The sequence below is a fragment of the Scyliorhinus torazame genome, chromosome 21 (assembly GCF_047496885.1).
Source record: "Scyliorhinus torazame isolate Kashiwa2021f chromosome 21, sScyTor2.1, whole genome shotgun sequence".
In the NCBI taxonomy this organism is placed as follows: Eukaryota; Metazoa; Chordata; class Chondrichthyes; order Carcharhiniformes; family Scyliorhinidae; genus Scyliorhinus; species Scyliorhinus torazame.
This window is the reverse complement of record NC_092727.1, coordinates 134,475,010-134,487,072: the sequence shown is the minus strand read 5'-3', so window position 1 is coordinate 134,487,072 and position 12,063 is coordinate 134,475,010. Positions and strand designations below refer to the sequence as shown.

Here is a 12,063-nt window from a genome sequence, read left to right as displayed (position 1 = left end):
CCTCACGGCGCCGAGGTCCCAGGTTCAATCCCGGCTCTGGGTCACTGTCCGTGTGGAGTTTGCACATTCTCCCCGTGTCTGCGTGGGTTTCACCCCCACAACCCAAAGATGTGCAGGATAGGTGGATTGAACACGCTAAATTGCCCCTTAATTGGAAAATATTAATTGGATACTCTAAATTTAAAAAAATATATATCAGGGGTTGTAAACCATGGTACTTTAAACTATCTATTTACTTTCAAGATAGATCTAAATTGGGAATTAAAAGGATACCTAATTAGCATTATGTGATTCACATTTGCAGGGAGATGGCCTTTGAGGGGGGGAAAGAGAACATAGGAAGTCCTTTTGGGATTGGTTTATAATTGAACCTCACAGACAGTGCCAGTCCACCAAAATCTGAGAGAGGAGAAATGGAGTGAGCAAGTCTCTGTGGTTTACCACAGGGAAATGAAGATGGGAGCTTGCCCTCAAATTGAAGAGATTGAGTTCAAGAGGAATTGAATGGAACTGGAAGATCCATCGAGCTTTGTCTCGAGTAAGGAATCTCCAAATAACCTGAACCAAAGAGCCAAAATTCACCTTGGATTGTTCCTGGGAGAATGAAGTAACTTCTTTAAAGGACAAAGAATAAATGTTGAGAGAAATCTTTGGTTGTTTAAAATGACGATCTTTTCTGCAGTTTAGAATAATAAGTTGCTGCTGATATAGTGTTTAGTCAATGTTGCTTTTAGTTTTGTGTATTATAGTAAAAATCCTATTACTTGAAATCTTATCATGTGATACAATAAACCATTCAGTGACAGTTTGAATTTCTTTTTAAAAGCTATCGATCTCTATGAGATTCATAACACTACCCAATGTACACAAATCATCCAAGATAGTTGGGTGATCTCAGAGACGCCTTAATTGTGACCATCTTCAGGAAAGGAGACAGAACCAACTGCATAAATTACAGAGGGATTTCCCTACTCTCCCCCACGGGAAAGGTCATCGTGAGAATCCTCTTCAACTCCTCCCAGTGGCTGAAGAGCTCCTCCCTGAGTCTCAGTGCGGCTTCCGCCCGTCAAGAGGGATCATGGACATGATCTTCAATGCGCGACAAATCCAGGTAAAGTGCAAAGGAGCAGCATCAACCTCTGTACATGGCCTTCTTCAATCTCGCAAAGACCTTCGATTCTCAACCGTGAGGGATTGTGGAACGTCCTTCTCAAATTCGGCTGCCCGCAGAAATTGGTCACCATTCTCCACCTGCTCCCCGATGACATGTAAGCCGTGATCTTCACCAATGGAGCCACCACAGACCTAATACGTTTGCAAACTGGGATCAAACAGGCCGAGTCAGTGCACCAACACTCCACTCCATCACCCTGAAGCTCCCGCTGGAGTGGAGCTAACCTACCGGACAAGAGGGGAACTGTTCAACTTCCGACACCTCCAGGCCATAACCAAGACCACCCCGACCTCTGTCATCGAGCTGCAGTGCGCAGACGATGCCGGTGTGCGCGCACACTCAGAGGCCGAGCTACAAACCATCGTTGACACATTCACCGACGGATATGAGAGAATGGGCTAATCATCCGGAAAACAAAGATTCTCTATCATCCCGCTCCTGCCACACAAAACTGACCCCGACCATCAAGACCCACTGTGAGCACTTGAACAATGCGCATCAGAAACATGGACAATATACAGCAGATACATCAAATCCCTGGCAAAATATAACCAACATTGCCTCTGCAAAATCCTGCACATCATTGGCAGGATAGGCGTACCAACGTGAGCCTCCTCTCGCAGGCCAATATCCCCAGTATCGAGGCACTGGTAACGCTCGACCAGCTGCGATGGTCCGCATGCCCAACACAAGACTCCCGAATCAAGTGCTCTACTCCAAGCTCCCCAATGACAGAGATCATTATGAGGGCAGAGGAAACGCTACAAGGACACTCTGAAATCCTCCCTATATAAATGCAACACCCCCATTGACACATGGGAATCGCTTGCCTTAGAACGCACAAACTGGAGAAAAAACATCTGCGAACGTGCCAATCACCTCGAGCATCACAGGGTGGAGCACGCGGAGGCCAAGCATAAACAGCGGAAGGAGAGTGCAGAATCCAGAGCGTCCCACCCACCCACCTCATCAAGCACCTCCTGCCAAACCTGTGGCAGAGTCTGCAGATCCAGGATTGGACGTCTGAGCCACCGGCGAACCCACCTTCCCAATCATCCTCGATGCTGATGGACTGCCAGGAAGAAAAGTCAAGGCTGCTTGTATTTGTAATCTCACCGTAAAGGTCCTAACACATAAGTCTTGTCATGTGATCCCATTAACCACTCACTGGGGAGTTTGAATTTCTTTTTAAAAGCTATCAGTTTGTCCGAGGATCACAACACTGCCCAATGGACACAAATCATCCAAGATAGTTGAGTTAACTTATAATGCAACCTTTCTGCTTTCAAGAATATTTAGAAATTATGTTCACAGAAAATTCAATTTGCAGATGTGTAATCGAAAAGGCTCATGTCCACTGAATTAGTCCAGGAGGCAGAAATATATTGTTATTTAATCTTACGCCTTCATAATCTTCAGAGCCATGACATCCTTGCGCAGAGTGGAGAGTTCCTCCTCCTGCTTCTTTTTCTCCTTGTGCAAAAACTGGATATAATCAATAGCTGCAAAAAATAAAGAATATTTTCAAGATTCTATCAAAATAAATGCTCCCCTACTGGAGTCACTTTTGACAAATTCCAAATTTCTTTACCCGTCAGTCTGGCCTCAATAAAAGTCGAGATGGATTTGCAGGTACAGCATTAGTTACTTTATTTGACTTGCAAGCCTTTCTCAATTCACAGCAAGTACAAAGCACATCTTGCTTCGTACACCTCTGGAATCAAGTGAGTCTGTAGGACAAAGGGATCTCTACTACACACACAGCTGGCATCAAGTTTCACATACACGATTCCCATAGGTCATCCTATACCCCTCCTGACCTGGCCATACATTCTAATTGGCTCACTTCCAATCCCTTCCTCTGGCCCCTATTACCCAGCATCCTTTTCTCCTCCTTTGCTGGACACACCTCCTCCTTGCTTTGCCATGCGGTCTGAAATCCTTTGTCTGTGAACTCACCAGGATGAGACTGGCCTATCTCTACATTACAGTAACTAATATCTCTAAAGTAACTATTTCATATCACATTCGTCATCTTCTGACTCTTGAACGAAGCCTGCTGCTCAAACAAAACGTTAAACTGAACTCTATTCCATGAAAGCTATTGTATAACAGAAAAGGGTTTCTTGATGTTCCCCAAATCCAACTTGCAGATGTTAATTTCTACCCGAGTTACTGGACAGGATTGAACCAAGGCTACTTCAAAAAAAATCCATAAAAATAAATTCATAGCTCTACCTTCAGGACCCATTCCTCTTGTTTTATTGCTAACTTACTGGATTTAATAATGAGGTTGTGTGCTGGGTCTTTTGAAAATATTAAATATCTTACAACACCAGGTTAAAGTCCAACAGGTTTGTTTGGAATCACTAGCTTTCGGAGCACTGCTCCTTCATTCACCTGGTGTTGTAAGACTTCTGACTGTGCTCACCCCAGTCCAACACCGGCATCTCCACATCAATATTAAACGTGATCAGTAACATTTGCACAAACTATTTCCTTCCCCATTTGGAAATGGCTCAACTTGAGGATGTGTTTTGATTTTTTCTGTGCCAATTAATTTAATTCAATGTTCAGTGTCAGAATTTTCAGGAACTTTCTTCAATTTGCTGAATAACCGCATCCCACTAAGGAGTGAGCAGAGGTCACTGAGATAGAAATAAGTTTCTGATCAAGAACAGTGTAACCAATAATAACTGTAGTAATGTTCAGAGATAGAACCTACTTTACATCAGGGAGAAGGACTGAGAAAAAATTAAAGAGATTAACATAGACAGAGAGGAGGTTCTGAGTGGTCCGTGGGCTTAAAAGTAGACAAATCTCCAGGGCCAGATGAAATGTATCCCAGGCTGTTAAGTGAGGCAAGGGAGGAAATAGCAGGGGCACGGGCAATAATTTTCAATTCCTCTCTAGCCACAGGAGAGGTGCCAGAGGACTGGAGGATAGCCCATGTGGTACCATTATTCAAGAAGGGAGGAAGGGATAAGCCAGGAAACTACAGACCAGTCAGTCCAACCTCAGTGCTGGGGAAACTATTGGAAGCAATTCTGAGAGACAGAATTAATCTGCATTTGGTGAGGCAGCAATTAATCAAGAACAGTCAGCATGGTTTTGTTAAGGGCAGGTCATGTCTGACCAACTTGACTGAAAATTGGTGGAGTGGTAAATAGTGAGGAGTATAGCCTTTGATTACAGGAGGATAGAGACAGGCTGGTCAGATGGGCTGATCAGTGGCAAATGGAATTCAATCTGGATAAGTGTGAGGTGATGCACTTGGGCAAGACAAACAAGGCAAGGGAATAAACGGCAGGACCCTGGGAAGCACCGAGGATCAGAGGGAGCTTGGTGTGTATGTACACCCGTCCCTAAGGTCGCAGAGCTGGTGGAGACAGTAGTTAAGAAGGCATATGGCATCCTTGCCCTTATTAGATGAGGCATAGACTTTAAGAGCAGGGAGGTTATGCTGGAACTGTATAAAACATTGGTTGGGCCACAGCTAGAGTACTGTGAGCAATTCTGGAATCCACATTATAGGAGGAATGTAATAGCACTGGAAAGGGTGCAGAGGAGATTTACCAGGATGTTGCCTGGGCTGCAGAGTTTTAGCTGTGATAGACTGGGGTTGTTTTCCTTGGAGCAGAGGAGACTGAGGGGGGACATGATTGAGATGTATAAAATTGAGGGGCATAGATAGACAGGAAAAACCTTTTCCCCTTGGTGAAGGGATCAATGACCAGGGGGCAGAGATTTAAGGTGAGGGGCAGGTTTAGAGGGGATGTGAGGAAAAACCTTTTCCCCCCAAAGGGTGGTGGGAGTCTGGAACTCGCTGCCTGAAAGGGGGGTGGAGGCAGAGACCCTCAGAACATTTAAGAAGTATTTAGATGTGCGCTTGTGATCCCAGGGCAGACACGGCGATGGGCCAAGTGCTGGGAAATGGGTTAGAATCGTTCGGTGGTTGTTTTTTACTGGCACAGACTCGATGGGCCTTTTCTCTGCCAAATACCTTGATGACTATAAATACAGTAATGTTCACTTAATATTAAAAGGCAGAATTGTACATACTTTTCTGTAGAACTGTGGCTTTACTCAGTTTCTGGGATCCAATCAGGAAATCTTGTTGTTGGCACGTAGGGACGATTGACTGCAAGTCATCATAACCTTTCTGTAAGACAGTCATTTAAAAATTGTTTAGAGATAGTTAGCTGATTAAGTACAAATTTGCTGTACAAACCTTAGAAACTGTAACTTTGAAGCTGAGTCTAAGTTTAAATCTCGCACCTTAATGGCATCCCGTCTCTTTTGTTCAGCCTGTGTGTGAGCCTGTCTCCGTCGATCTTTATAAGTCTCTTTATACGCAACTTCCTGCCTGTAATCACTATCTTCATCATCTGCAGTTGGAGAACAATCATTGTCTGTCATGCATTCGGCTACAAGGAAAGAGAATGTTTCAATTGTCATGAGAATGTCGCTTTAAGAAATGTTTGGCTGCTCATATTACTGCAGTGATGTCAGAGAGTGGGTGGAGCTGGGCTGTCTTATCAGCTTTTTACTTTCATTTTACGCTGTTTGCTGCAGGGTGTTTTAGTTTCGTTTTCAGAGCTGGATAGCTGCAGTCACAGCCAGAAGGGGTATGAATCTCTCTGTAATCTAAAGACTGTAAATCGATCCTGGTGATTCAAAACTAATAACAGTAGTGACTTTAACCTGATGTGCTTCTGATAAGGGTTTCGTTTCTAAGTCTTATGGGTGTTAAAAGGGAAGCTTAAAGAATTACTTAGTATTGTATTCTTTGGGGGTTGTATTTGAATTGATGGTTGCTAAGATGTTCACTGTATGTTTTAAAAAGGTTAACTTGAGTTCAAAGAATAAACATTGTTTTGCTTTAAAAAATACTTTTCCATTTCTGCTGTCCCACACCTGTAGAGTGGGCCGTGTGCTCCCCATACCACAATCTAGTAAAAGTTGTGGGTCAGGTGAACTCCATGATACACTTTGGGGTTCTCTAAACCCTGGCCCATAACACAATCACTTTTTTAATAAATATTTTTTATTCTCCTTTTTCACATTTTCTCCCAAATTTACACCCACCAACAATAAACAATAATCAGTAACAAATATATCAATCCCCATATCAATAACAACGATCCCATCCTCCCACCAAACCCCAAACATTAACCCGCATGTTCACACAAACAAATGGCAAAAAGGAATCAGGAATCACCCATAGTCACCATTAACACACCCTCCCCCCAACCCTCCCACCTCCGTCTCCCCCCCCCCCCCCCCCCCACCCCAACTGATGTTCGATGTTATCCAGTTCTTGAAAGTGCATAATGATAATGCCCATGAATTGTAGAACCCCTCCATCCTTCCCCTCAGTTCAAACTTAACCTTCTCAAGAGTCAAGAATTCCAACAGGTCCCCCGCCACGCCAGGGCACAGGGTGGAGAGGTTGCTCTCCAACCCAACAGGGTTGATCGCCTTTGGGCGATCAACGAGGCGAAGGCTACAACATCTGCCTCCGCACCCGTTTCCAACCCTGGCTGGTCCGACACCCCGAATATGGCCACCTGGGGGCCCGGGTCCAGTTCCACGTGCACCACTTTAGAAATTACCCTAAACACCTCCTTCCAGTAATCCTCTAGCTTTGGACAGGACCAAAGCATATGAATGTGATTAGTGCCCCCTCCCCCCCGCAATGTTCACACACATCTTCCACTCCCTCAAAGAGTCGGCTCATCCTCGCCCTCGTGAGGTGTGCTCTGTATACCACCTTCAGCTGTATCAGCCCCAACCTCGCGCACGAGGTGGAGGCATTCACTCTCGGGAGCACCTCACACCAGAACCCCTCCTCCATATCCTCTCCCAACTCTTCCTCCCACTTTGCTTTGATCCCTTCCAGTGGTGCCTTCTCCTCTCCCAAAATAGCTCCGTAAACCACTGACACTGCCCCCTTCTCCAGTCCCCCTGTCGTCAGCATCTCCTCTAGCAATGTGGAGGCCGGCTCCCCGGGAAGCTCTGTATCTCCTTTCTGGCAAAGTCTCGAACCTGCATGTATCTAAATATTTCCCCCTGCTCCAGCCCATACTTCGCTTCCAGCTCCTTCAGTCCTACAAATCAATCCCGAAGAAACAAATCTTTTAGTGTCTTAATCCCCTTCTCTTCCCATTTCCGAAAACTTCCATCCCACCTCCCTGGCTCAAATCTGTGGTTCCCCCGAATCGGCATTTCCCTTGACCCTAAACCCAACCCGAAGTGTTGGCGAAACTGCCTCCAAATTCTCAATGAAGTTATTATTACCGATCTCCCTGAGTATTTCCCCGGGGCTATCGGGAGCGGCGCTGTTGCTAGTGCTTTCAATCCCGACCCCCTGCACAAACTCTCCTCCATTCTGACCCACTGGGAATCAACCCCTCTTACCCAGCTCCACACCTTCTCCACATTCGCTGCCCAGTAGTAATACATCAGGTTCGGGAGACCCAAACCCCCTGCCTGCCTTCCCCTCTGTAGCAGCACCTTTCTAACTCTGGCCACCTTCCCTCCCCATATGAACGACATAATCCTTCCCTCAATCTCTCTGAAAAAAGCCTTTGGCAGGAAAATCGGCAGGCATTGAAAAATAAACAGGAATCGCGGCAACACGTTCATTTTAACGCCTGTACCCGACCAGCCAGTGACAGAGGGAGACCATCCCACCTTGCCAGATCAGCTTTCACTCTCCCCACCAAACTAGAGATGTTGTACCTGCGGAGCCCCCCACTCCTGGGCAACCTGCACCTCCAAGTACCTAAAGTGAGCCCCTGCCCTACGGAATGGCAGCCCCCCAACCCCTGCCCCCACCCCCGGCCGAGACACCACAAAATACTCACTCTTGTCTGGATTTAATTTGTACCCCGAGAAAGACCCAAACACTCGAAGCAGCTCCAATATTCCCCCTATCGACACACTCGGTTCCGACACGTATAACAGCAAGTCATCGGCATATAGGGACACCCTACGCTCTATCCCATCCCACACTATTCCTTTCCATACCCCCAAACTTCTTAATGCGATGACCAATGGCTCAATTGTGAGTGCAAACAGCAGGAGACACATAGGACATTCCTGCCTAGTCCCACGGTGGAGAGAAAAGTATCTCGAGCTGATGTTGTTTGTGCGGACACTCGCCTTGGGATCCTTATATAGTAGCTTTACCCAGTTCACAAATCTTGGTCCAATCCCAAACTGCTCCAGAACTGCCATCAAGTACCCCCATTCTACCCGATCAAACGCCTTCTCAGCGTCCAATGCCATAACCACCTCTGTTTCCTTCCCCTCCGCCGGTGCCATAACGCGTTCAATACCCTTCTAACGTTTGAAAAGAGCTGCCTCCCTCTCACGAACCCCGTCTGATCTTCACCTATCACCTTCGGGAGGCACTCCTCCAGCCTACCCGCCAGCACCTTCGCCAATACTTTTGCGTCCACATTCAGAAGCGATATGGGCCGATACGACCCACACTCCGTCGGATCCCTATCTTTTTTTAGCTGCAGGGAAATCGATGCCTGCCCCAAGGTTTGTGGCAACACCCCCTTCCCTATCGCCTCTTCAAACATCCCCACCATCAGGGGTGCCAGCTTATCCTTGAATTTTTTATAATATTCCACCGGAAACCCATCCGGCCCTGCCACCTTCCCCGACTGCATCCTCCCAATCGCATCCTTTATCTCCTGCTCCACTATCGCTCCTTCTAATGTAGCCCTGTCCCCCTCCCCTAACCTCGGGTATTCCAACCCATCCAGAAATTCCTACATCTCACGGTCTTCCCCAGGTGGCTCTGACCTGTACAACCTCTCATAAAATTCCTCAAAAACCTTGTTAATCGGATCCGGAGCTACCACCAACTCCCTGCCCTATCCCTCACCGGAACAATTTGCCTTGCCGCTGCTTCCTTCCAGAGCTGACCTGCCTTATCCCCATGTTCGTAAACTGTCCCCCTTGCTCGTCTCAGTTGGTGCACCGCCTTCCTGATAGATAGTCGGTCAAAGCTCGCCTATAGTTCCTTCCTCTTTTCCAGCTTTGCTCGGTCTCCATCTTCTGCATAACTCCTATCAACCTCCAACATCTCATCTATTACCCTCTGCCGCTCTAACCTCTCCTCTTTGTCCACCCTGGCCTTAAACAAAATCACCTTCCCCTCATCACCGCCTTTAGAGCCTCCCAGACAACTGCCTTCGACACCTCACCCGTACAGTTGAAACCTACATATTCATTAATTATCTTTTCAATTTTGTTACAGAACACTTGGTCCCCCAAAAGGCCCACATCTAATTTCCACCCTGGCCTCTGCGCTAGCCCCTTCACCAGTACCATATCCACCCAATGCGGAGGATGATCTGACACTGCAATTGCCAAGTATTCTGACCCCTTAACCCCAGCCAGCAAAGCCTTCCCCACCACGAAAAAGTCGATCCGCGAGTATGCCTTAGGGACTGCTGAGAAAAACGAGTACTCCCGTTCCCTCAGGTGCAGAAACCTCCAAGGGTCCACCCCTCCCATTTCCACCATTAGCCCAGCCAACGCCTTCACCCCCCCCTCCGATGGGACCAGCGAGCACGGCCGTGACCTGTCCCACCTTGGCTCCTGCACCAAGTTCCAGTCCCCCCCACTATCAGTTCATGCGTGTCAAAGTCAAGGATGGCCCCAAACACCTTCTTTGCGAATCCCACATCGACACAATCAGTTCTTTAACAGTGAAATTTGTTTTTAGGTTTTTCCTCTATCAGTTTTATTTTGGGGAGTGACAGAAGATTATCAAAAATATTGCTCGAGCCAATTAACGGCCAACAGCCTGTCAGTCTACATTATAGCAGAAGAATCTTGTGAGCTAGCTTGGTGGAAATGAAGACATGGCAAGGCTCCTGTGTTTGGAATATTAGAACATAGAACAGTACAGCACAGAACAGGCCCATCGGCCCTCGATGTTGTGCCGAGCATTGTCCGAAACCAAGATCAAGCTATCCCACTCCCTGTCATTCTGGTGTGCTCCATGTGTCTATCCAATAACCGCTTGAAAGTTTCTAAAGTGTCCGACTCCACTATCACAGCAGGCAGTCCATTCCACACACTAACCACTCTCTGAGTAAAGTATTAGCTCGAGTGGAGGAAAGACAAAAATAAAATTGAATGAAACAAGATCCCCACTTCTGATCACTGTCCAATAATCCCTGACTGAAATGTACCCACAGGTGACGTTAGAATCCTTCCTTTTAATTTCCATTTGTTCCTATTTCTTTGGTTTTATTTTATTATTTTTGGTCCGTGGACACACTCAGAATGTGCCTGTAAGCAGTGGACTTAAGCTGAGGCAGCCTGCTAGTCAGGACAGTGTGTTCCAGGATTTGTTTTTGGCAAGGAGAAAACAGAATCATCGGTGCCGAGGGAATCTTAAGAACCAGTTTGGAGAAAGTCTGTTCGATTGGCTGACTGGCAACTTGTGGGTTGGCCAGGGACAGTGTTCTGGCTGACAACAGATAGCGATTGGTTCCTATAGTCTGAGAGAGCTGGGCAGAAGTGCTTAGACCTTGAATGAGTTAGGAGCTCTCTCTGCTGATGTAAAGGGCTGTTTTATTGTTCTAAATCCAGACGGTGCCTGGGATATCTTTACTAAATAGTTGAAATTATCTTGAATCTACAAATAAAGTAGACAGCCTTGCCCGAGAAAATCCCCTCAAACTTAGAAGGAAGAAGCAGCGAAGCGAAAGCTTGAACTCCTGAAAGACTTTAACTGAAAATCATCCTATTGCATCGGAGATCCTTTATCCTGTTTACTTTACGTCATCTTTCCTCCCTCTAGAGTGTGGTGAGTTACAAAGAGGGGAGTTGGGTAAGGGGTATTAGATAGTCAGTTACATTTTTTGTCAGTTTAATTATATTACTGTTAAATGTCAGGAATAAGCGAATGACTAGGGAAAGAGTAGGACCAGTCAAGGACAGGGATGGGAAGTTGTGTGTAGAGTCTGAAGAGATAGGCGAGATACTAAATGAATATTTTTCGTCAGTATTCACTCAGGAAAAAGATAATGTTGTGGAGGAGAATGCTGAGACCCAGGCTATTAGAATAGATGGCATTGAGGTACGTAGGGAAGAGGTGTTGGCAATTCTGGACAGGCTGAAAATAGATAAGTCCCCGGGACCTGATGGGATTTATCCTAGGATTCTCTGGGAGGCCAGGGAAGAGATTGCTGGACCTTTGGCTTTGATTTTTATGTCATCATTGGATACAGGAATAGTGCCAGAGGACTGGAGGATAGCAAATGTGGTCCCTTTGTTCAAAAAGGGGAGCAGAGACAACCCCGGCAACTATAGACCGGTGAGCCTCACGTCTGTAGTGGGTAAAGTCTTGGAGGGGATTATAAGAGACAAGATTTATAATCATCTAGATAGGAATAATATGATCAGGGATAGTCAGCATGGCTTTGTGAAGGGTAGGTCATGCCTCACAAACCTTATCGAGTTCTTTGAGAAGGTGACTGAACAGGTAGACGAGGGTAGAGCAGTTGATGTGGTGTATATGGATTTCAGCAAAGCGTTTGATAAGGTTCCCCACGGTAGGCTATTGCAGAAAATACGGAGGCTGGGGATTGAGGGTGATTTAGAGATGTGGATCAGAAATTGGCTAGCTGAAAGAAGACAGAGGGTGGTGGTTGATGGGAAATGTTCAGAATGGAGTTCTGTCACAAGTGGAGTACCACAAGGATCTGTTCTGGGGCCGTTGCTGTTTGTCATTTTTATCAATGACCTAGAGGAAGGCGCAGAAGGGTGGGTGAGTAAATTTGCAGACGATACTAAAGTCGGTGGTGTTGTCGATAGTGTGGAAGGAAGTAGCAGGTTACAGAGGGATATAGATA

At 46.3% G+C, this 12,063-nt stretch overlaps 1 protein-coding gene across 1 annotated transcript in view; it reads right to left on the bottom strand.

Annotated features, from left to right (window-relative positions):
* LOC140398707 (max-like protein X) overlaps window positions 1–12,063 on the bottom strand; it is a 50,150-nt gene that overhangs the window by 18,864 nt on the left and 19,223 nt on the right. The window contains 3 exon segments of the mRNA XM_072487721.1: window positions 2,577–2,676; window positions 5,237–5,336; window positions 5,453–5,601. Of these exon segments, the coding sequence (XP_072343822.1) occupies window positions 2,577–2,676; window positions 5,237–5,336; window positions 5,453–5,601 (349 nt within the window).